At 38.4% G+C, this 27,176-nt stretch overlaps 1 protein-coding gene across 22 annotated transcripts in view; it reads right to left on the bottom strand.

Moving 5' to 3' along the window:
* Positions 1-27,176, bottom strand: part of Asb3 (ankyrin repeat and SOCS box containing 3) — a 169,249-nt gene that overhangs the window by 23,719 nt on the left and 118,354 nt on the right. For 18 of the 22 annotated variants that reach the window (XM_076546165.1, XM_076546176.1, XM_076546184.1 and 15 more), the window contains one exon: positions 15,151-15,281. In XM_076546165.1, coding sequence (XP_076402280.1) covers positions 15,151-15,281 — 131 coding nt within the window. Of the gene's footprint in view, positions 1-3,716; positions 4,279-4,963; positions 5,079-15,150; positions 15,282-27,176 lie in introns of those variants that run through there. The other 4 variants (XM_076546185.1, XM_076546182.1, XM_076546183.1 and 1 more) reach the window with 2 other exon arrangements.

The raw sequence follows: 27,176 nt of genomic DNA, 5'->3' as shown, positions 1-27,176 counted from the left end.
CCAACCCAGGGCCCAGCTGCTGATCCTCCAAAACCCAACAACTTGGAGGTGTTGGTGAGACTACCTCACTCAGCTGAAATCCATCCAGGAGAGGATTCAGAATCCTACAGTTTGAAGTCTGAGGAAACAAGATCAGCTGAGGAGTTGACAAATGAGCAAAACATGACCTGAGAACACAAAAGAAGGCACTGCCCTGCCACCGAACCAGATCACCAGAATCATAAATATACACTTCACTGACTGAGAACAGGTAAGCTCCCATCCCCAGACCGTCAGATCAGGTCTCTAACACCTACCCATCGGAGTCCCAGCGACCAGATGGCTACCTTTCCCTGCTCCCTCACCAACCCCACCCACCCAAAAAAAACTAACAAAAAACTAATCCCTATGAACCTACCAACCACTGAAACCATAAGCACACCCTACACCAACTGGGAACAACTGCTCCCTGAGACAGAACCCACTAACACTGATTTGACTAAGCTGCTCCCAAAGAAACAGAGCCCAACAGCAACAATTTAACCAAGAACTCCTAGTGAACCAAGACTAATAATTAGAACAACAGAGAGGCACCTTCAGACACAGACACAACCTGCACCGAACAGAGGAAGAGATGAGTAGACACCAGTGCAAAAATATAGGCAACAACATAAAGACCTATATGACAACTTAAGAACCTAGTGAACCTGGAAGACCTGAACATACCAAGGCAGAAGAAACAGAAGAAATCAATCCTAAAAATTATTTTAAGAAGATGATAGAGGCCCTTAAAGAAGAAATAAAAAAATTCCCTTAAAGAGAAAATGAAAATCTCCATTAAAGAGGAAATAAAAAATTCCCTTAAAAAAGAAATGAAAACCTCCATTAAAGAGAAAATGAAAAATTCCCTTAAAGAGAAAATAAAAACGTCACTTAAAGAGGTATTTAAAATCTCCATTAAAGAGGAAATAAAAAATTCCCTTAAAGAAAAGGAAGAAAAAAAACAAGCAAAAAATTGGAAGAAATCAAAGAAAGCCAAAAAAAAGTAAACAGATGAAAGAAACATTCCAAAGAAAACAAGCTGAGGGAATGCTGGAATTAGAAATCCTGACTAAATGAACAGGAACTACAGAAACAAGCATAACCAACAGAATACAAGAGATGGAACAGAGACTCTCTGACACTGAAGACACAATAAAGAAAATAGATTCGTCAGTCAAAGAAAACACTAAAGACAAAAAAATCGTAGCACAAAACGTCCAAGAAATTTGGGGCACCATGAAAAGACCAAACCTAAGAATAATAGGGATAGAAGAAGGAGAAGAATACCAACTCAAAGGCACAGAAAATATATTTAACAAAATCATACAAGAAAACTTTCCTAACCTAAAGAAAGAAATACCTATGAAGATACAAGAAACTTACAGAACACCAAATAGGCTGGATCCAAAAAAAACATCCCTTCGCCACATAATAATCAAAGCACTAAAAATGGCAACTCTTACAAAGAAAACATTTAACTGAGTGGCTCACTTACAGTTTCAGAGGTTCAGTCGATTATCATCACAATAGAGAGCACGGTAGTGTGCAGGCAGACATGGTGCTGGAGTGGAGTGCTACATTTTGCAGTCAACAGGAAGTCAACTAACTCACTGGGTGTATCCTGAGCATATGAAACCTCAAAGTTCACCCCCACAGTGACACACTTCCTCCAACAAGGCCAGACCCACTCCAACAAAGTCATACTTCTTAATGTGCCACTTCCTATGAGATTATGGGAGCCAATTACATTCAAACTACAACACTGCTCTTTTCTTAACAGCCAGAAATTATAAACAACCTACATGTCCCTCAACAGAATGAAGAAAATGTGGTACATTTACACAGTGAAGAATTGTTCAGTCAATTAAAAAAAAAAAAAAAAAAAAACCTCATGAGCTGGAGAGGTGGCTCAGTGGTTAAGAGCATGGCTGCTCTTCCAGAGGTCCTGAGTTCAATTCCCAGCCACCACATGGCAGCCTACAACTGTCTGTAACTCCAGTTCCAGAGGATTCAACACCTTCACACAAACATACATGCAGGCAAAACACAATACACATTAAATAAATTTTAAAAAAAAGAAATTTGAAGGCAAATGAATGGAACTAGGAAAAAAAATCATCCTAAGTATCCCAGACCCAGAAAGATAAATGTGGTATGTATTCACCTATATGTGGACATTACTTGTGAAGTCAGTGATAGCCATGCTATAATCCATAGGTACACAGTAAGGGACTAGAGAGAACAGATAGTTCTTATTAGGAAAGGGAAACACAACAGATATGAATGGAATGGGCAGGGGACTGGAATGGGATGATCAAATGAGGGGGAGATGACAATGGGTTGTGGGAGGGAATACAGGGAGAGACAGTCAAAATTAATGGGCTTTTGGGGATAGTATGAAAGCCTAATATAGAAGAAACTTCCTAAAAATTATACATATAAGAAGCCAATCTAAATGAAATCTCCAAATAAAGGGGAGACAGAGTCACCACTGGCCATCTCTTGTCACACAATGAAGCTTTCAGAAGCAGGACTGGTTACATCTAAATGAATTGCCAGTCAAAAGGGCCACATGGGAATCCCCAAACAACACAGGCTATTGCCAAGATTGTAGGTTGCTCTTCACATACTGACAGCAAGGGCCCATTTGCTGAAGACAACACCTATAGTGAACATGAAAATGTTGAGCTGGTGCCTACAAAGAGTCTTTACTCCTATGTTCTAGCATCTTTGGTATAGGAAGGTACTCTGAATGCTATCAAAAGAGAAACAAATACCAACTCAGCCATAAACCCTTTATCTACAATAGTTCACTACCTGCAAGATAGGCCAAGGCAATGGTGGCACAAAGATCGTGGGAGTAACCAAACAACTGATTTGACATGCACCTATATCATATAATACAGCACAAAAATGAGATTCCTTTTCATCGACCATGGGCACTGACATGCAGCATCTCAATTAAGTCCCCAGGATGTCAGTGAAAATTTGGATTACTCATGAACCTCAGAATGGCTAGTCAGGGATATTTATTCAGATTTCCATGACTGAAAGAAATACATAGCCTTTTCCTTTTGAAGAACACAAGTTTTTCTTGAGCTGGTAATCCAGGAGCATTGGATCCTGGGATTGAGTAAATGTTTGGCTTATTCAAAAAAGAATTATTTTGTCACCAAGAGAAAAGGGATATAGAGCACTATGAAGGGCCCCCCCCACAGTACCCAAAGCATCTCAAAGAGGGTGCTACTACCTAATGCAGTACCCAAACACATCCACAAGAGAGTGTGATTCAACCTTCCCATGCACTACACTAAGCATCCAGAAAAGGGCAAGACTCCCCGAGCAGTACCTGCAGCAGCCAGAAGAGGGCTCCCATGCAATGTTCAAAGCATCCAGAAGAGGATGATAGATCTCCATGAAGATCCTCATGCAGTACTAAGACATCCAGAAGAGGGCTACAGAAAGCCATGCAGTACCCACAGCATCTAAAAGAGCTTGATAACTTCTCATGCAGTACTGGTAGCCAACAGAAGATGGCAATAAAATGATATAATGGTCATAGGAGCTTTGTAGTTTCAGGTACATGCAATATAGCAATTCTCATTTTTCTTAACTAAATTAATAAATTGAAAGCTCTGCATTGAGTGCTTTTGGAAAAACAAGTTGTTAAAAGGGTGTCATGCAAACACATTAAATAAACTAGCAACATGTAATTATTTTAATTTAATGATTATAAGAAATATCATATCATATTAGAAAAGCAGCTATGGGTTGAGACAGGGGGAAAGTAATGGCACCCAAGGTAGAGAGCTGATTTCATAGAAGCTTTGAGCTTTTTCTGGCATCAACAAACACTTTTGCTTGATTCCATGAACTGGGTTCACTGAATGTTAGGAAAAGTATCTTCAGACAGGTAGATAAGGAAAAAATAAATCTTTTCATTTTTTTGTGCCTGATTGCTTTTATGCCAGACACTTTATGTCAGAAGGTTTAATTGGGTTTTAACTCATCTTAACTAGTTATTTGGTAGTTTTGAGTTTTATAAGATGTGTTTTGACTATATTTACCTTCTCCTAACTCTTCCAAGACCTACTCTCCCTTCACTATCCAACCAACTTTGCAAAAGAATTTTTAAGTAACTATTACTTAGGAATATATGTTGCCTGAAAGCTTCTTAATTTCTTGCTTCCTTCTTTCCTTTTAATCTCCAAGGGTTTTTACAGATGTTTTTGAAGAGGCTGATCAAAATGTCAAAATCTACAAGGAAAAATTTAAAATATGTATCATTCAAAATATACATTCAGAATTGATAAAGAAATACATGGTGGGATCAAAATATATAGTGTCTGATGTGGTGGTAAAAGTGTTTCTAAGAGAATAGTGTTGGACTGACATATATTCTTCTTAGGTTAGATCTTAAAGACATTCCCATGACTCTTAATAATCTCATATAGTCTTTTTGTTTTAATATACTTAGTCCTGAAATTTTTAATTTTGCCTATTCAAAGATTACAGCTTATTTTTTCAATAACTGTATTACATGTATTCTTTATTATGAACTAACTACAGGGTATTTGTTGAAGTCGAGAGGGGTCAGTATCATAAAGAACTGCATCTTCATATCATCATAGAACCTGCATCTTCTTCCTTTTCAGCATTTTATCTGTAAGAGGTATATCAATTTTCTATATGTCATCATCATTGACATAGAAAACCCACTTTGGGCTAAATGTCACTTCTACTTGAAATGCAGTATACAAAGGATTTCTCTAATGCAGAACCCACTGACTATGAATGTTATACTGAACTGTTAGATCAATATTTTTCAGTTACTCATTATTCATATTGTAGATACAGCACTGACATTTTGAGAGCAGGTTGGCTGATTATTTGGTCTGCTCAAAATAGATGTAGTTTTTTAGTCCTATGAAATTAAAAAGGGAAAGTCTTTCCTAAGCTATAATTCTTGTGTGAATTTTCTTCCAAAATAGATGAGGCACTGACCAATCAAAGAAAGAATTTCATCCAAATCCAGCTTCATAGACCAGTGAGTTTATCTGGGTTACAAAAAAAAAAAAAAAAATGTTCAGGAAATTTTTGATCAAATTATACAAGTCTGTACCAGTGCAGTTTTACTGGAGTTAATGACTTACCTCTTATGTAACTCTTGGGAAGGGAGGGCCTTGGGAGGTGCTACTAAAGGGTAGTGAACCCTGTGAGCATCATGAAATTGTCCTTCCCTTCAGGAGGAGATGTTAGTAGACACAATTTTATGAGGGTCAATGATAGGTGATCACAGCTGCTCTATTTAAGATGGCAATTTTCACGTCAACACAGAAAAGAATATACAAGAACATATTCCATGATGCAAATCCAAGAGAAAGTACCCCATAGTGCTGTGGGATGTCTTTCTGGTATGTTGTGAATGTGTGTTGCTCTGATTGGTTGATGAATAAAACTGCATTGGCTTATGGCAAGGTAGGTTAGAGGCAGGCAGAAATCCAAGCAGAGAGACAGGGAGAAGAAAGGCAGAGGCGGAGGACATGCCATCTTGCTGTCCAGGGAGCAGCATGCAATGGCACACAGGTAAGGCTACAGAACACGTGGTGACATACAGATTAATAGAAATGGGCTGAGTTTAGTTATAAGAGCTAGCTAGCAAGAAAATTGAGCCATAGGCCATGGCCATACAGTTTGTAGTTAATATAAGCCTCTGAGTGATTATTTTATAAATGGCTGCAAGACAACGGGTGAGAGATTTGTCCTGACTGGGGCCAGGCAGGACACAGGAAATCTTTCAATTACATTTGGTGCCTAGATGTGGTGGCAAGAGTTTCCACCTAAAACGTGAGAGAGCTTAAGAAGAGATTATAAATGTAGCTAAGGTCACTTTCCTAGTTCATTTCGCTCATGGCGGGCCATGGTACATTGATGTGTCCCCTGGCTGTGGCGAGTTCACAGTGTGTGGGCCTGACCTACAGCATAGTAGATCACCTTGGTACACAGGTGTCTCCAAGTCATTCAACATGCATGGTGGATTTAGCTTTGGCTAGGTACAGACCAAAAAAGGGGGGAGGAGAGGTTCTGTGCCACACGCTGCTAGATGAAGGCATGGACCCACTGCCTCCCAAAGTCAGCAGAGAACATGTCTCCCAGAGCTGGTGGTAAATTACCTACACCATGTTGGGAAGCTGAGGTGGTTGGAGCCAGAAGCCAAGGTTGCCAATTCAGTCTTAGCCATGTTGCAGCTTAAAGCAATAGTCAGAAAATGATTACAGAAACACAGTAAGAACAGATTCAGATGGAATAAAACTCTAAACAGTTTACAGTGTGAGTAAAAATGTATGTAGGCTTGAAAGAGAGAGGAAAAGAAGTATGTGTAGTTATATAAGGCAATAGATTTTAAAAATAAAGTTTTTAAAGAGACAGTGAAAATAATATAAAAGATAAGCCACATAAAGATGGAAATCACACAGAGAGTCTGGATTATATTGTCTTTGAGACTTTTAACTACAGAAAGACATTTGATTGTAAAGGCTGCTGAGTTAAACCAATATATATATTTTAAAGATATCTTGACTTCACAATGTGTGTCTAAGGATATGTTGCTTTGGAAAAGATGTTCTGCTTTTGTTTCCACAGAAGATGAGAACCTGTGGATTGCTTCCAGGCTAATATGCTTTGATCATCCAAGACCCCTGAAAGGTCTCCGATGATCCATGGCCCAGATGATCCAACATCCAGAATTGCTTCTAGGCAACTGGCACAGACAACTCAGCTTCATAGACTACTCCAGTCAGTACTTGACCATAATTCTTAATTTTCTCAGGATCCCCAGAAGATTGCCAGCACCCCCATCCAAGCAGGAAGTAGTATGAGAAGCTACATCCAAATTACCAAGATATTGTTTACAAATGTTTACTCTTATTTAAAAGTTTGATTATAAATGCAATCTCTTTCTAAAGAAAAAAGGGGATATATATATACATATATATATATATGTGTGTGTATATATATATATATGAGATAAGATAAAAGGGTAGATTATTGAATCTACATTTAAAGAGCAACAACTTGTTTGAAATGTTTTACATTGCTATGGATTTTAGTTTATTGATACAAATTTGAAGTTAATTTTGTTATACTATATATATTTCTATACTTATTTAAGATATTGTTTATGCAACTCATTTAAAATTATGTTTAATTAAGAAATACAGATTAATAATTAGTCATCCATGATAATTAAACTTATAGTCATGTTAGTTAAGTTTTCTAGGTATACATAGATATAAATTCAATTAGATAGGCAATCTTCAAACACTTCAAAGACCTACAGAATATGGCATTTAAAATGTTTTAAAAACTTAGATGTTCTGGATAGTGAGAAACCTTTGCTCCTGGCAGCACTGATTTACTTCAAAAAGGAAGATGGGCATCGAAGACACTCCATATGGAGTTTATCTTCTTCTTGGCAAAAATAGCCATTTGGGCAAGAAACAGCCCTTGCCTGGACTGCTGATAATATGTTGTATAAACTGGACATACAGGACCCATAAGAAAATGACCACTGAATTTGCCAAAACAAGGCAAAATGATCCTTCAGTTTCCTGCTTCACAGAGGAGACTGCCAGACATTCTACATGGCACAGGGAGCAGCACCTAAAAAACTCTAGGCTGTTGGCTGAAGATGGATGCCCCAATGCTGCAGAGAAACTTTGGATGACTGCCCAGGTAGTCAGCTGTCTCTGTCATCCTATGTTTTTGGAAGTTGCTAAAAAAGCACTTCTTATTTACTTAGGTAATATTATATCCTTCTGGAGTCTTTAATGTAGTTGAAGACTAGACAGTTATAATTTTCTTTGGTTATGATAAAAGATAAATTAGATATAAAACTTTAGACTCACAAATATAGGATAGATAGAATATTTTCTTTAATTTTGCCAAATACAAATAGACTAGATATTATAACTGTAATTATTGCTTGATAACTGTTTTATTATATGTAATTTTACTATGTTCGAGTTAAAACTTTCCTTTTTAATTAGATATAAAAGGGGAAGTGGCTGTGGGATGTCTTTATGCATTCTGTGGATATATGTTGCTCTGATTCATTGATAAATAAAGCTGCATTGGCCTATGGCAAGGCAGCTTAGAGGCAGGCAGAAATCCAAAGACAAACAGGAAGCGATGCCAGCCTGCCTTAGTAAAAACAGTTGTGTCATAGAAAATCACACAAGACAATCAAGAGTTGTGGAAGAACAAAGCTAGATTGCAAAACTCAGATATTTCAACAGGTTCAAAAAGGATGGAAAACATACATACACACATACACACAAACACACCTAGAAAACACAATAGTATAGTTTACATGTTAAATATATAACAGATTCAAGAATTAGCAAATGTGGGTCTTTATCTTGCAAAAGACCTGAAGTTTTCTTGTATAAGCATCTGGAGGATTATAGCTTTGGCATTATTTTGAGGTTGATGTCACAAAACACTTGACAAATTAAACTTAAAGAAGGAAGGTCTAATTTCAATTCATGATTTGAGAGGATACTGTCCGTCACAAAACTGAAAGAATGGTGGTGGAAAAGTGAGGTCATATTATGCCAGCAAAAGAAGGTGATCTAGTCACCTATTGCTGGATTCTAATGGGGATTTTGTTAGGTTTAACTTTTTTAAACATCCTGTTTATTCTTTTAATCTGTCCAGAATTCTGAGTTCTATATGTACAATGAATTTTTGAATCTATGCCCAAAGCTTTAGCTATTAATTGAGAGGGTTTTTTTTTTTCCTATGAAAGCCAGGCCATTGTTGGACGCCATTGTTACAGGGAAACCAACTCAGATCACCTAGAGGAGCTGTTTAGAATGGACCCTTCTGTCCAAAGCTGACCAAGCAGACTTTAAATAATTTTTACTAAGTTTTTAAAGAAGGACTAAAGACATTTGCTTTAAAATTTTTCCTTTGTCAGCCCTAGATACTTCTAAAAGTTATAAGAGTCACAAAATTTTAAAAGTATAGTGTAGTGAGAAGGGGCCAGCTTAAAAAAAAAAAAAACCCACACTGACTCTGGAATCCAGAACCAGTGAAAGAAACACAACCTGGATCTGGGACCCCAGCCAGTGAAAGAAACACTTTATTCCTGAACCCAGGACCAAAGAAACATTCCCTGACTCTGAAACCAGTGGCAAAGACACTTTGTCCCTAGAACCAAAATCAGTGAAAGAAATATGCCCTGACCTTAGAAGTAGAGCCAAAAAGCTAAGAAAGGCCAGTGAAAGAAACACAGCTTGACTCTGAAATCAGGGCCATCTCTGCCCCTGAGCAACGAAACTAACCAATCCCTGAGCAGGAAAACTAACCAATCCCTAAACATAAAATCTTCTCCCTGGAGAAACCACGCCCCTAGGAAATCCTATACAAACCACCCTGCCAGTTCAATTGTTGGCTGTGCTTTCCCACCCTGGTAGAGGCAGCCTCCTTCCCAAATAAATCTGTTTCTCAAAAGAGTCTTGGGTGGGAAGATTTTCATTCACTGGTGTAGAGAAGAACCTTGTTAAGACATCCCTTAGGGGGTCTGAGCAGAAAAAACCTTGCAGAGAGTTCTCATAAGGGGCTGAGCAAGGCAGAGCAAAACAGAACCTTGCTGAGACGTCCCTTAGGGGAGCAGAAAAAGTAACAACTTTTCACTGGAGCCAGAGGAGATTTCTACATTTCTGCAAGGGTTTCCTCTTAAACAGAGTGAAGCAAAAGAAGCAACATCTTGGGCCAGAGAAGAAACACAGCTCTGCTGGGAAGCCCTCTTAAGTGGGGGCTGAGCAAAGCTCAGCTATAGCAGCTCTCCAGGAGAGGAGCAGGAATGGTATATCCTGTGAGGAGACCATCCCCCACCACACCTGACTCCCCGAATAGTTAGGATACCTTTCCCTCCAGAGCTGAGCTGTCCCATTGCAGCTCCAGCTGCCAGAAGTGTCCTAGAAGCTCAAGGTACAGCCTGACTCCCGGAGCAGTCAGGACAATGTTCCTCCAAAGCTGCAACACTCGATTAAAAATTGGTCCCAGGTGCTAGAGATAGCTCAAAAGTTATTTAACAACAGAGAAGTGACTGGAACAAGATCTTTTGCATAAACTGAAAACCATGACACCTTTTCTGATGAGTCACAGATTTAACAGTTACCTAGCAAAATTTGGGTGTCTTACCCTCTGTCAGAGGAATATCTCTTAGTTAAAAGTCCTGCCTCCAATCAAAATATACAGTTGAACTATCTCTCAGATTAAATAATACCCAATAACTCTGGAAACAAAAAGGGAAAATTGTCGTCCATATTGCCTATACTCATTAGTCCAAGCTATTTTTGTCCAGGCTATCCTTAAACTTGTGGTGATCCTCCTGTCTGTGACTCCTAAATGCTGAGACTACAGGCATGGACCACCATGCTTGGCCAAAAAAAAAAAAAAAAAGAAGCCATTAAAATTTGTCTGGCATACTTCTGTTCTTCCAAATATCAATTACTTTAAAGCTAATTAAAATTTTTATTAAATGCATTTGACAGCCAGAAAACTTCCCCATGTATCAATGGAAGTTTTTGTCAAGAAAATCATACAATATCAGTGTCTATTTTCAAAATCATTTCCACATAAGATTTTTTTTCCCATAAAGCAGTTACTTTCTCACTGAGTGAAAATGTCTTCTTTCCCTTAAATCAACAGAAGTGTAAACCAAGCTTTTCAGCACACAGCTCTATAGTCCCAGAACTTGTGAAGCAAAGGTGGTATTATAAATCAAGGCCAGACTAGGCTATATAGTAAGAATCTATCTCAAAAATTTTAAATTAAGTTATATTTAAAATTTCTGTATGTGCTACAGTCACACAGGTATCCATCTGGTGCAGCAAGTTGTTTTGTTTTAGTTTTCAAACAGGGTCTCACAATGAACCCTGACTGGCTGAGAACTCATTATGTAGTTCAGGCAGGCCTCAAAAATTCACAAGATCCACTTATTATGCACAGTAATGGAGATGAAAAATAATCACCAATACCACCAATCTATAAATCCTACAACAGTGCCCTACCTGTAAGATATACTGGCGCAATAGTGTTGATGTTAATTTTTGTGATATTGGTTGTTTTGATTTTCATTTTTTTGGAAAGAAAGGGAGAAGTTAGGGAGAGAGAGTAAATCTGAAGCTCAGTGGGTAGAGAGGTAGGGAAGATCTAACAGCAATTGGATGAGAAAAACATTATCAAAATATATAACATGCAAAACTTTTAGATAAAAAGGAAAAGAATGCTGTATGATACAAAGAACTGACAATTATTTATTACCTCTACAACCTCAAAAAGATTCAAGAGACTAGAATACAGTATTTTTTTATTAACACAAACAAACACAATTCATCTTCATGACCAAGAACTCACTTCTTTTTGTTTTTTTACAGGTTTGTTTTGTGGTGCTGAGAGTTGAAACCAGAGTTGCAAACATGCCTGGCAACAGCTCTGCTACTGATGAACCCAAGCTCTCCTCCCCCCCCCCTCCATTTTTGATACAGGGTTTCCGTATATAATCCAAGCCTCAACTCCTCTCCCTTAGCTACTGTGATAGGGCAAAGCAGTGCAGACATTCCTCCTTCTTGTACTCTTATTGAGGCTATTTCAGGTTTAACTGGAATTTGATCTCCTTGATGGAGAAACCCATGGAAAATTATCCAACTTTATTCTAGGAACCCAAAGTCAATGTTTGCCTGCTCAGAACCCCCACCCACAAATAATGGCTTACCTTAGCTTCTGTTAAACTGCTAAGGAGCCAAGATTTTTTTTTTTTTTTTGATTATAAAAGCCCCTTGGTTCAGAATACCTGAGTGTAGTCCCAGCTGGCTTCATCTCTGTAGAGCTCCCCAAAGCATTTTGTAGACACAACAAGATCCCCAGAAACTGGACTCAGACACTTAGGGGCCCCAGGATCCCTAGGAGCAGGCAAGAGTGTACCAACTGAAAAGGTATGCACCCTGACATGATCAGGACTCCAAGAAAATCCTTTCTGCCCAATTTTGATAAGCATTCCAGGGGAATCCCTGATGCCACCACTCAGAAGAATAAAAAGATAAGAGTCATCTGATCTGAACACCCCTGGAGGTAAATTTTGTCTGTAAGAGGCACTATCTGGTTAGGACATAAGAAGAGAGGTTGGATGCAACTAAATGTGTGGTGGCCACCCATAGTTTTTAGTATGTTGTCTTTCTATATTAATGTGTCTCCCTGTGTGTCTGTGTTTCCGTCAGTTCTGTTTGTTAGAAAAACTACTAAAATGGAAGGAGGGAGTAAGTTGTCCTGAAGTATTCTGTTTGTTAATTCACTGCCCCCAAGGCAATACATGAGTTCCCACAGGCTATAGCAGGCCACCCACCCATGCTGTGGTGCCCCACCCCCTTGCAGAGGCCATAGTCAGAGAAAAACTCAAAAGAAGGAAAGGAGACATAGATGAGATAATTAGTATTAGTCTCTAATTACTTGGACCCCGTGGCTAACTACCTTACTGTCAGCATTATTATGGTCATTGAGTCTTATCTGAGCAAGCTAGTGATGGGACTCTGCATCCTCAACTGCATGGCCAACTAAGTTGTGGGTCCTTAAGACCAAATGTGATCCCCTAGAACAGCATGAGTCAATGATGTGTCTCATGTTCATAGAACCAATAGGAAATGGAGCAGCACAAGACAGTGCAGAGATTCCTCCATCTTGTGCTCTTGCTGAGGTCATTTTAGGCTTAACTAGAATTTTGAGCTCCTTGATGGAGAATCCATGGGAAAGTACCCAATTCTAGGAACTAGAATAGGTTAACTATTTTAGGAATAGCTCTATTCTAGGAACCTAAGATCAAGATGCCGCAAGATACGAGGACATGGTTTTTGCCTTTAAAAGTTCCTTGGTCTGAATGCTCAGAGACATGCTTAGGTCCAGAATACCTGAGTGTAGTCCAAGCCAGCTAGAACAAAGACTTTCAATTGGCTATAAACTATGTCTGGATAATCATCTCTGATGGGATCCTCATAACAGTACCTGAGAGCTGGGATTTGAGGCATGTACCACACCACCATGTACACCTCCATTCATATTCTCTCTCTTCTCTCTCTTCTCTCTCTTCTCTCTCTTCTCTCTCTTCTCTCTCTTCTCTCTCTCTCTCTCTCTCTCTCTCTCTCTCTCTCTCTCTCTCTCTCTCTCTCTCTCTCTCTCTCCAGAGTTTTCCTGTGTAGCCTTGGCTGTCCTGGAACTTACTCAGTAGACGGCCTTCAACTCAAAGATCCACCTGACTCTTCCTCCTGAGTGCTGGGATTAATGGCATATGCCACTGCATATATGTTATTTCTTAAGATAATTAACAAGCTTTTCAATGCATAAAATAAACAATGGTTGCCCTCAACACACTACAAAGTAACAAAGGTCTCAAGTATTATCTTGTTTGTGGTTTTTGAAACTGTATCACTATGTAGCCACAGGCTGGCCTCACTATATAGTTCAAGCTAGCCTTTGAATTTGTAATCTTCTCGGCTCAGCAGAATGCAGAGATAATAGGTATGAGCCACTATACATGGCCCTGGAATTGAATATATTACCACCTAGATAGCAATGGTACCTCATTAGCTACAACAATCAAAACCTGTTTGCAAATAGGGGGCAAAATCCTCAAACACCACTGACACACCACTACTGTCTATGAGATGAATAGCAAACAACTATGAGGCTCTGAGTCATTCTCTTAGAAAATAACATTCTCCAAGCTATTAGAACTACTACTAACTAGAAAACAGAAAGAATACAAGGATTTGTAAGTAAAATTACACATTACAGGTTGAGAATCACTGATCTAGACACACTTGCCATATGGTAAGGCCTTCAGAAGAAACATATTTTTATATGCGCTGAAATAATTTTCCCATCTGGCATATGCACTTCTCTTTTGAATTTTTTGTTCCCAAATCCATTGTCCCACCTTCTATCTGTTCTGAAAAAGTATTTGTTTTTGGATGATACAAATACATAATTAATAAAAAGTATATGCAAATACCAACATTGATAATTACATGCAGGAGAACTTTCCAAAATTATCATTAAGGAAATTCTAAACTAGAAGGCTTAGAAATGCCAAACAGAAAACTCTTCAACAGAAACTTTTATCATAGTCTGAGTATACCTAAATTCAAGAGCATATTTTCCTCTGGCTGTTTAAATAGAGAAAATTTACTGAAATGTGATTTTCTAAGAAATTAGAAGACATTTACGCGCGCGCACACACACACACACACACACACACACACACACACACACACACAAGTTCATTTGTTAAAAATCTATTCAAACTGTTTTTGGAGAAAGTACCATTTTATGTAAAAATACACATGAAACAACAATTCTCCTAACTTAAAAACATACCTCACTTATAACATATAGCCAAAATTAAATAAATTTGAGTAAGTATGTAGGAATACTTTGCATATATTATGTTTAACTTGGCTTTTTTACATAAAATCTCCCACTGAGTATTCTTTATTTTAGCTAACTTAACACGGAAAGTTGAGGCAGGAAGACCAAGAGTTTTAGGTCAGCCCTGGCTACAGAGGAAGACTCTCTCTTTAAAAAGGCAACAACAAAACACTCGATTCACAGAATTTTGGCCCAGCTCACAGAGTGTACCAATAGGGTGATATATTATCAGTAGAGACAGGTGCCAATAAAAGATGTTAATATTTCCTTTTTAGAGATGATAAATGTTACAGAGAGAACACAAATCTACAAAAATTTTAAAGAAAAATTAAGTTCAGCATTCTTTTGAATATAAACTAAATATTTTCTTATATATCTTTAGGAAAGGAAAAATGATATCACTAAGTAAAAACAGTTAACAGGCTGCTCTCCATAATATCTGTAGGCTAAACTTATGGACAGAAAGACACAATTCTCAGAGAAAATTACTATCCTTTCTTTCCCCATCCTTTCCACATATAAGAAATGCAAATTATGCCTAATTTATTATATGTTCTCAAACAAGTCCACAAAAAATTCCATCATAGTAAGAGAACCAAAAGAAGGAAGAGTAGCAGTGTGATTGAATCTGTACTTTCTTACCCATATGTTGCTGAAGAGCCCCAGAGGAGTTTGCACGAACAGAGAGCATCTTTTCAACAGCTGGTGGAAGTCTCTTCCAATTAGAAAATTCCAAAGTAAAAACAAGGATGTCATCGCTGACTGAATCAACCCTGTATCAACAACATGTTAACAGGCCATCAAAAGTAAAATATTAATATAGTCAAGGGCTAGTACTAGAAGCAAATATCTCACTCCTATTTTTACAAGAACCTAATGATGAAGATGGGCAAAAATAAGACAACACAAAGTATACATAAAACTAGGGCAATTTTAGTAGACAGTATTCCTAGAAATGGAACAGACTCTGTTTAAGAGGCCTCATGAGGAATTTCTACCCTATTGAAGAGCAAGAACTTTCTTTCAAATTGGAAAAAGCACCAGTGCCTTGGGTGAACTTGCCATTACCTCCTCCCAACTAAGCTCTCAAGCCAAACGTAGTCTGACCATCCCTATAGACGCAGAATGATACAGAAAGGATAAAGCTCAAATATCTCCACTCACCACTAAGCTGAGTATACAAGGGAGATGGCTCCCCCACGCTCCAGCTCCAACCGCCCCATACCATTCCCAGGGATTGTACGAACTTTCCACATTATAGATTCAGTCCTACAGGGTGACTACAGTCAGCTTTAAGAATGGAAATATGAGTTCTACACTAACAGTTCTTCCTTTCTTCTTTCAAAACAACACAGGATTCCCTACCAACCTGTCCACATGAGGCTTCTCAAAGTGTTAGAAATACTTGGAAACTCATGAACACTGGATTAAAGTAAATCCGGATTTCTATAACACCTCTGCTACTTAAATGTCTAAATTCTTTAAGTCCTAGCTCTCTTACATAATTCATAACTTAGCTATTTCTGCAGATATTTTATAAAAATAATATTCAATAATATAATAAACACACTTGTGGTAGTATTCTAATTGTACTGAAATGTGATTTTGATTGTATGTTAATAAATAAAGTTGCCCGGGGGTCAGAGCTATTAAAGCCATAGACAGAGTGTGGCGGTGGTGGCACACGCCTTTAATCCCATAGATCTCTGTGTGTTCAGGGATACAGCCAGCATTGGAGATATATGCCTTTAAGACCTAGGGGGCTGTACATTCAGACAGTGACGAGGCAGTCACATGTTTGGGTTTACAACCAATGAGAAGGCAGAATGACTAGAAAAACGACTTACACACAGGAAATAGCTCTCTTTTCGGGAAGCTGGGACACAGCAGGAGGAAGGGTGAGATTTTAGCTCTGAGCTCTGACCTCTTGGCTTTCTCTTTTACATTGTTTCTGTGTTTCTTATTTAATAAGATGGTTGGTTACATCTACACACACTTGTAAAAGTCTACAATGTATTAAATACTTAATATCAACAGAACATGAAAACTTCAGTATTGTATCTTCCAAGAGATCTCATATCATTATACACATGAAATTCAGTCAAAACTTTAAGAGAATTCAAAGTCCTAACAAAAATTACTTGTCTAAGCTCAACTAGACAGCCTCATACCCTTCAAAGAAAAACAGGTCTACTTCATTACTGTTAGATCTCAAACCAGACAAATGGCTAACCAAGGTGCCTATTTAACATATCAAAGCAAACTGTCTGGCCACCCTCTCTCAACATTGCAAGTTAAGGAAACATCCTGGCTGGTATACCCTTCACCTACCCTAAGCTCTCCAGCCCAGTGACTAGGCTGGGTCCCTTCCCCTAGGTTCTCTACCCTATGTAACCCAGTCATTTTGCTACATTGGCCTCTTAGCTCCTGGTTCCCCGCTCTTCCTCCCTCTCTCTCTCCTCCCCACTCTTACATGGCTTGGTTCAGTCAGCTTGTCAATCCACTCTAGACTCTCCCAAATGACTGCCTCTGCTTCTGCTCTCCCTTCTATCTGTAATAAAAACCTCAACTCCTTAGGAGCAGTCATGTCCTTTTATTTCTTTTTCTCATCCAATTACTACAAAACAAATTCTTTTCAAGCTCAATTTCTGCAGACATCCATAGGGAGCAACTAAAGAAAGGAAAACAACAAGAGGCTAGAAGTTCAGTTGTGGGTTCCTCAAAAAGCATATTGAGAAAAGGGGTGGTTGTCCTCTTACCTCCAGAAACACCTGCACACTAATTAACATACATACCACGCACACACAAACACACACATAGAAACAGATCTCAAAAACAACTTGTTTTCTGTATTTGAAAGTATATTTGAAATGACTGATTAGAGTACAAAAATTGCTTTCCAATTTAAAAAAATGTGTGCCTGTGTGTCTGTGTATAATTTGGGGAAGTGGGCTCTCTCCTTATCATGTAGGTCCCAAGTCTTCAGGCTTGTAGGCAAGGGCTGAGTCACCTCACTTTTCAAATTCTTAATTCTTTGATATGTAAACGTATAAGGAGAAACTGAAAACAGCAAAACAGTTGTCTTGAAAAAAACATTTTAGTTTTCAGTTCTCAGTAAAATGAAGGTTTCTAGGGAAATAAATAAAATGACAAAATAGACTCTTTAAGATAAAGACTCTCCTTGGTATTTGAGAACTTAAACAAAGGTTACATGAATTTGGTTCCTTATTTCTGTTTTAAAGGTTTTAATTTTTCTACCTTAATGTGCTTTAGGTCTCACTATGACCCAATACAAAGTCATTTTCGGTTATCTGAACACACACAAGTAAATCTGTGCACAGCTTTAATTAATACAATGGTGATTTTATTTCACAATACTTATAACACCACTAAAATTGCATTTTTATTGCCTACATTGACCATCACACTCTACAGAGCAGTTGTGTGATCATAAGCCAGTGACAGTCCATCAACAGAATGTGAAGATGGCATTGACCTTCTACAATTCTCACATTAAAATATGGATGGAGGGAGGGACTTAGTCTTATATTCATTGTTGGGAAACTGCTTGACTCTGTAGATAATATTGCAACAGGCAATTAATTATTCAGACAGATATATTTTTAAGAGTACTTAAGGTAGACAGGCCCAGTGGCAGCAGCCGACAGGGACAATCAGGCCCGGCGGCGGCCCACAGAGGTAGACGGGCCCAGCGGCGGTAGACAGGCCCGGTGGCGGGAGCCGATAGGGACATTCAGGCATGGTAGCAGCCAGCAGAGGCATACAGGCCCAGCGGCGGCCCACAGAGGTAGACAGGCCACGCGGCAGAGACAAGCTGACTCAGGTAGGCCCGTGGCGGCGGCCCGCAGAGGTAGACGGGCCCGGCAGCGGCAGCCTACAGGGACATACAGGCCTGGCAGCAGCCGGAAGAGACATACAAGCCAGGTGGCGGCCGCAGAGGTAGATGGGCCGGCGGCAGTGACAAGCAGAGGTAGGTAGGCCCGCGGCGGCAGCTGGCAGAGACATACAGGCCTGGCAGCAGCCCGCAAAGACAAACAGACCCAGCAGCAGCTGACAGGGAAATACAGGCCCGGTGGCAGACCGCAGAGGTAGACAGGCCCGGCGACGGAGACAAGCAGATGCAGCTTGGAACAGGGACGCCTCTAACCCCAACACCGAGGAAGAAGCAATCTCCGTGGGACGGAACCAGAACAAATCTGAACACTCCGTCTGAGGACAAACCAGGGCCCAGCTGCTGATCCTGCGAAACTAAACAACTGAAATCCATCCGGGACAGGATTCAGATCCCTACAGTTTGAAGTCTGAAGAAACAAGATCAGCTGAGGAGTTGACAAATGAACAAAACGTGACCTGGGAACACAGAAGAAGGTACTGCCCAGCCACCAAACCAGATCACCAGAATCGTAAGTATATACTTCACCGACTGAGATGATCTGCCCCTGAAGAAACAGCCCAATAGCACCAATTTAACCAAGAACTCCTACTGAACCAAGACTAAAAATTAGAACAAGGGAGGCACTCTAAGACACAGACACCACCTGCACCAAGCAGAGGAAGAGATGAGTAGACGCCAGTGCAAAAATACAGGTAACAACATAAAGACCTATATGGCAACATCAGAACCTAGTGATTCTATACCTGCAAGACCTGAACATACCAAGACAGAAGAAACAGAAGAAATCAACCCTAAAAACGACTTTAAGAAGATGATAGAGGCCCTTAAAGAAGAAATAAAACATTCCCTTAAAGAGGAAATAAAAAAAATCCCTTAAAGAGGTAATGAAAAACTCCATTAAAGAGGAAATAAAAAAAACTCCCTTAAAGAAATGGAAGAAAAAACGAAAAAAAAAAATGTGAAGAAATCAAAGAAAGCCAAGAAAAAGCAATTAAACAGATGAAAGAAACATTCCAAGATCTGAAAAATGAATTTGAGACAATAAAGAAAACACATGCTGAGGGAATGCTGGAAATAGAAATCCTGACTAAACGAACAGGAACTACAGAAACAAGCATAACCAACCGATTGCAAGAGATGGAACAGAGAATCTCTGACACTGAAGACACAACAGAGAAAATAGATTCGTCAGTCAAAGAAAACACGAAAGACAAAAAAGTCATAACACAAAACGTCCAGGAAATTTGGGACACCATGAAAAGACCAAACCTAAGAATAATAGGGATAGAAGAAGGAGAAGAATACCAACTCAAAGGCACAGAAAATATATTCAACAAAATCATAGAAGAAAACTTTCCTAACCTAAAGAAAGAAATACCTATGAAGATACAAGAAGCTTACAGAACACTGAATAGGCTGGATCCAAAAAAAAGTCCCCTCGCCACATAATAATCAAAACACTAAACACACAGAACAAAGAAAAAATATTAAGAGCCGCAAAGGAAAAAGAACAAGTAACATATAAAGGCAAACCCATCAGAATAACACCAGACTACTCAATAGAGACTATGAAAGCTGGAAGATCATGGACAAATCTCATGCAGACACTAAGAGACCACGGATGCCAACCCAGACTATTATACCCAACAAAACTCTCATTCACCATAGGCGGAGTAAACAAAATATTCCAGGATAAAACCAGATTTAATCAATACCTGTCCACAAACCCAGCCCTACAGAAAGCACTAGAGGGGAAAATCCAACCCAAAGAAGCTAAACACATCCATGAAAGATCAAGCAATAGATAATCCCACTCCAACATACACCACAGAAGGACAACACAACACAACCACAAAGAATAACAGGAATTAACAATTACTGGTCATTAATATCCATCAATATCAATGGTCTCAACTCACCTATAAAAAGACACAGGCTAACAGAATGGATAAGAAAACAGGACACATCCATCTGCTGCATATAACAAATACACCTTAACTTCAAAGACAGACACTACCTCTGAGTAAAGGGCTGGGAAAAGGCTTTCCAAGCAAATGGACCTAAGAAACAAGCTGGTGTAGATATCCTAATACCTAATAAAATAGACTTCAAACTAAAATCAATCAAAAGAGATCAGGATGGACATTACATATTTATCACGGGAAAAATCCAACAAGATGAAGCCTCAATTCTAAACATTTATGCTCCAAATACAAAAGCACCCACATTCATAAAAGAAACACTACTTAAGTTTAAAACGCACATCAAACCCCACACATTAGTAGTGGGAGATTTTAACACACCACTCCCACCAAATGACAGATCTACCAGACTGAAACTTAACAAAGAAATAAAGGACCTAACAGATGTTATGACTCAAATGGACCTAATAGATATCTACAGAACATTCCATCCTAACACAAAAGAATACATCTTCTTCTCAGCACCCCATGGAACCTTCTCAAAAATTGAACACATGCTTGGCCACAAAACAAATCTCAACAGATACAAAAAAATTGGAATAACCTCCTGTATCTTATCGGACCACCATGCCTTAAAGTTAGACCTCAACAACAACAAAAATTATAGAAAACCCACAAACTCATGGAAACTGAATAATGCCCACCTGAAACATCAATGGGTCAAGGAAGAAATAAAGAAAGAAATTAAAGATTTCCTAGAATTCAATGAAAATGAAAGTACAACATACCCAAACTTATGGGACACTATGAAAGCAGTGCTAAGAGGAAAATTCATAGCTAAATGCACACATAAAGAAGATGGAGCAATCCCATATCAATGAATTAACAGCACAACTGAAAGCTCTAGAACAAAAAGAAACAAACTCACCCAGGAAAAATAGACGCCAGGAAATAATCAAATTGAGGGCTGAAATCAACGAAATAAAAAACAAGAGAACAATACAAAAAAATCAAAGAAACAAAGAGTTGGTTCTTTGAAAAAAATCAACAAGATAGACAAACCCCTAGCCAAATTAACCAAAAGGCAAAGAGAGAGCACCCAAATTCACAAAATCAGAAATGAAAAGGGAGACATAACAACAGACAATGAGGAAATCCAGAGAATCATCAGATCATACTTCAAAAACCTGTACTCTACAAAAATGGAAAACCAGGAAGAAATGGGCAATTTTCTGGATAAAAACCACATACCAAAATTAAATCAAGACCAGATAAATCATTTAAATAGACCAATAACCCCTAAAGAAATAGAAACAGTCATCAAAAGTCCCCCAAGCAAAAAAAGCCCAGGACCAGATGGTTTCAGTGCAGAATTCTACCAGACTTTCAAAGAAGAACTAATACCAATACTCTTCAAAGTGTTCCACACAATAGAAACAGAAGGAACACTACCAAACTCTTTTTATGAGGCTACAATTACCCTGATACCCAAACCACACAAAGATGCAACAAAGAAAGAGAACTACAGACCAATCTCCCTCATGAACATTGATGCAAAAATACTCAATGAAATATTGGCAAACCGAATCCAAGAATACATCAAAACAATCATCCATCACGACCAAGTAGGATTCATCCCAGGGATGCAAGGATGGTTCAACATACGAAAATCAGTCAATGTAATACACCATATAAACAAACTAAAAGAAAAAAACCACATGATCATCTCCTTAGATGCTGAAAAAGCCTTTGACAAAATCCAACACCCCTTCATGGTAAAGGTCTTAGGAAGATCAGGGATACAAGGAATATTTCTAAACATAATAAAAGCAATTTATAGCAAGCCAACAGCAAACATCAAATTAAATGGAGAGAAACTCAAAGCAATACCACTAAATTCAGGAACAAGACAAGGCTGTCCACTCTCCCCATATTTATTCAATATAGTACTAGAAGTTCGAGCTAGAGCAATAAGACAACATAAGGAGATCAAAGGGATACAAATTGGCAAGGAAGAAGTCAAACTTTCACTATTTGCAGATGATATGATAGTATACATAAGTGACCCAAAAAACTCTACCAGGGAACTCCTACAGCTGATAAACTCCTTCAGTAAAGTGGCAAGATACAAGATCAACTCAAAAAAATCAGTAGCCCTCCTATACACAAATGATAAAAGGGCTGAGAAAGAAGTCAGAGAAACATCACCCTTTACAATAGCCACAAATAATATAAAATACCTTGGGATAACACAACTAAACAAGTGAAGGACCTTTTTGACAAGAACTTTAAATCTCTAAAGAAAGAAATTGAAGAAGATATCAGAAAATGGAAGGATCTACCATGCTCATGGATAGGTAGGATTAACATAGTAAAAATGGAAATCTTACCAAAAGCAATCTACAGATTCAATGCAATTCCCATCAAAATCCCAACACAATTCTTCACAGACTTGGAAAGGAAAATACTCAACTTCATATGGAAAAACAAAAGACCCAGGATAGCTAAAAGAATCCTGTATAATAAAGCAACCTCTGGAGGCATCACCATCCCTGACCTCAAACTCTACTATAGAGCTATAGTAATAAAAACAGCTTGGTACTGATATAAAAAGCGACATACGGACCAATGGAATTGAATTGAAGACCCTGACATTAATCCATGCACATATGAACACATGGTTTTTGACAAAGGAGCCAAAACTATACAATGGAAAAAAAGAAAGTATCTTCAACAGATGGTGCTGGCATAACTGGATGTCAATATGTAAAAGATTACAAATAGATCCATATCTGTCACCATGCACAAAACTCAAGTCCAAGTGGATCAAAGACCTGAACATAAATCCAGTTACACTAAACTTAATAGAAAAGAAAGTAGGAAGCACTCTTGAACGCATTGGCACCGGAGACCATTTCCTAAATAAAACACCAACAGCACAGACCCTGAGCACAACAGTTAATAAATGGGACCTCTCGAAACTGAGAAGCTTTTGCAGGGCAAAAGACACAGTCAATAAGACAAAAAGACAGCCAACAGAATGGGAAAAGATCTTCACCAACCCCACATCTGACAGAGGATTGATCTCCACAGTATATAAAGAACTCAAGAAACTAGACATCAAAATACTGAACAGTCCAATTAAAAATGGGCTAAAGAGCTAAACAGAGAATTCACAAAACAAGAACTACAAATGGCTGAAAGACATTTAAAGAAATGCTCAACATCCTTAATCATCAAAGAAATGCAAATCAAAACGACTCTGACATACCACCTTACACCTGTCAGAATGGCTATGATCAAAAACACCAATGACAGCCAGTGTTGGAGAGGATGTGGAGCAAAGGGAACACTCCTCCACTGTTGGTAGGAATGTAAACTTGTACAACCACTGTGGAAATCAGTATGGCGGTTTCTCAGAAAATTAGGAATCGAACTACCTCAAGACCCAGCCATCCCACTCTTGGGCATATACCCAAGGAATGCAGATTCATACCATAAAGATACATGCTCAGCTATGTTCATAGCAGCACTATTTGTAATAGCCAGAACCTGGAAACAACCTAGATGCCCATCAATGGAAGAATGGATGGAAAAAATGTGGTACATATACACAATGGAGTACTACTCAGCAGAGAAAAACAATGAAAGCATGAAATTTGCAGGCAAATGGATGGAACTAGAAAAAAATCATCCTGAGTGAGGTAACCCAAACCCAGAAAGATAGTCATGGTATGTACTCACTCATTGGTGGATTCTAGATATAAAATAAAGAACAATCAGACCACAACCCATAGAACCATAAGAGGCTATATATATAGCATGGAGGTCCCTAGGACGACTGTGGCTTATAATAAATTTTGGTTTTACTCAATTATTGAAAAAAATACCCAAATGAATGGAAACACATGAACTATGAACTAAAGGCTGAGGGGCCCCCAGCTAGATCAAGCCCTCTGAATAGGTGTGACAGTGATTGGCTTGATCAGTTTGGGAGGCAAATAGGCAGTGGGACCAAGTCCTGTGCTCATTGCATGAGTTGGCTGTTTGAAACCTGGAGCTTATGCTGGTACACTTGGCTCAGGCTGGGAGGAAGGGACTGGACCTGCCTGGACTGAGTCTATCAGGTTGATCGCAGTTTTTTGGGGAGGATTTGCCCTGGAGGAGGTGGGAATGAGGGGTAGGCTGTGGGTAAGGGGAGGGTGTGGGAGGGGGGAGAATAGAGGAACCCGTGGCTGATATGTAGAACTGAATGGTATTGTAAAATAAAATAAAATTTAAAAAAACTCAATATATATTCCAATAAAACCATGAATATTCCTTTTTTTAAAAAAAAAAAGAGTACTTAAGACAAGTAACACACTTATATGTGATATTAATAAACAACCAAAATGTGCTTGGATGTATCAGAATCTTTATGGGAGACTTTTTCCTGCAACAGTTTTTTGAATATAAACTTAATCAAAGAAGGCAAAACACATCATATTCAATATAAACACTGGCTTTACCCTTTCAAAAAAAGATTAATGAACAAAATGTGACTACGTTAAGAATTTTCATTTCTAGGGGCTGGAGAGATGGCTCAAGTAGTTAATAGCACTGACTGCTCTTCAAGAGGTCCTGAGATTCCCAGCAACCGCATGGTGGCTCACAACCACCCATAATGAGATCTGGTGCCCTCTTCTGGCCAGCAAGTACACATGCAGGGAGAAAAACTGTATACATAATAAATAAATCTTAAAAAAAAAAAAGAATTTTCATTTCTAAAGTGAATTTTTCCATTATACTCTTTAGTAGTGACATATATGAACTGGCATTCTCAATCAAGAATGCTAAACTAAATAATTTGATCGTTTACTTGGTTCTTAACACTTTCCTATTTAAACAAACTGAATAAATGGAGTACACATCCAAGGATTTATTTCCACAAAAATTCTCAGCTACTTATACATGGGGTAAGGACACTATCTGAACTGGGAAAGGATAGTATATCTTGCAAAATATTGGAACTACACTCATTCACTCTCTAGTTGGCTAGAGAACAAAGGACAACAGGCAACATTTACTTTTTTCTCCCATAGGTTTTTCTAATTTATGAGTAAGAAGTAACAAGAAAAGTTGGCATAAATTCCCAGGTTTGGCAATGGACGAAAGTTTCTAACTTTAAATAACAGAACTATTTCATTTCTGTGGATGTATGAAGAAGTTAAAGCAAAATGATTAAGAACAGAGATTTGGAAGTCACACAAGACACCCTGGAGACTCCAGGATATGAAGGATGAAAGTACTGGGCTATTCAGATGCAGACAGTTAATGGTTTTAAGCGAAGAACATTAACAATGTGACTGAGGAAAAAGTGGAGGTCCTAAAGACAGGCACCACCTGGGGTTCAGGATAAAGGGAAACAAACTGTCAGGGCTGTCTACAGCTATCCAACGTGTTCTGTCAGATTCAAAGCACAGTCAGAGGAGTCGCCAGCCAGACACAGAGGAAGCAAGATGTGAAGGCAGAACTGAGAAAAGCTATGGCCATTTAAAGTAAAATGTGAAGCAAAACCTCCTTTTGCTGTTACTCCAAAGACACTGCTCTAAGGAAGAAACTTCCAGCTAATCCCATCAGGCTGGTCCCAAAATCTCAAATGGAATCACTTTGGAGGCATCTAAAATATGTGGTACAGAACAACAAATGGCAATAATTTTCAGGATAACAGCTCATTGATGCATTAATATTCCACCAGAATATTCCATATTGACTGTTTAACCGTGCAAAGCTACTAACTTAAGATTTTGAATGTATTTCTTCTTAAGAGATGCTTTTATTGAAAATAAATAGTACACCTGAAAAAAAAAAAGCACAGTCAGAAGGTGACTCCTAGAATAGTGAAGGAGATCTGTTGCTAGCTAGCCCCAGAGGAGAGCTAATTGTGAAATATAATAGGACATTAGTGGCATGTACAAAACTTTGTTAATTACTAGATATAACTGGCACTCATAAGTATTATATATCTCACTAAAATGCTTGTGGAGAAGGAGAGTTGTTATGACAAACATGCAAAATTTGAAATTGGAGATTCCCAATGAATTGTCAGTAATCTTTATATTTCATTCAATTACCTTAAAAATAGTTTTATACAAATTAATATAAAACAATAAAAAGAATGGCAACTATGAGCATTTGACAGGCAAATATGAATTTCTTAATAATCTGTTGAGAGTACAATCAAGGATTAAATCTATTATTAGGAAACTGGGATCAGAAAGTTTACCTCACTTTGCATTGACTTTACTCCCCAAACCACTGACCAGGGAGCAGTCTCTCTTCACAAGTAGCATGATCAGCAGAGTGTCAGAAAGAGATAACAGTCCTAAGCATAAAGCTTGGTGAAAATTCCTAAATTCTAGGTAGAGATAATGAGAATGTGAGATGCCAGGATACACTATCAAATAAAGGCTCATTCTTCACATAAAGAGAGGCCATGGGTAGAAAACAGAGTCCACAGAAATGCAAACCTAACTTACATATAGGGAATGTTCCTCAGAGAGATTGTTCAGCAGGGAAAAATGCTGTCAAACCTGATGACTTTAGTTTAATATCTGAAATTGATCCTTGCAAGGCTAATAGATGTTTCCCTAAAATTCTGCACTTGACTTATCAGGCCCAAGGTATATACCAGGGTATACCACAGGTATCTATCGCAGATAACAACATTTGCTAAGGCTAGAAGTGGGTAGAAACAATCTTGTCATCACAGAATCCTGACTCAACATTCATACAATCTCTTATATCTGACTAATTGAGAAACAACTAGAACTAAGTTAAAGCTTCATATA

This window comes from Peromyscus maniculatus, chromosome 10, assembly GCF_049852395.1.
Source record: "Peromyscus maniculatus bairdii isolate BWxNUB_F1_BW_parent chromosome 10, HU_Pman_BW_mat_3.1, whole genome shotgun sequence".
Taxonomy (NCBI): Eukaryota; Metazoa; Chordata; class Mammalia; order Rodentia; family Cricetidae; genus Peromyscus; species Peromyscus maniculatus.
Note: the sequence above shows the minus strand (reverse complement) of the source record. Positions and strands in the feature narration are given on the sequence as shown.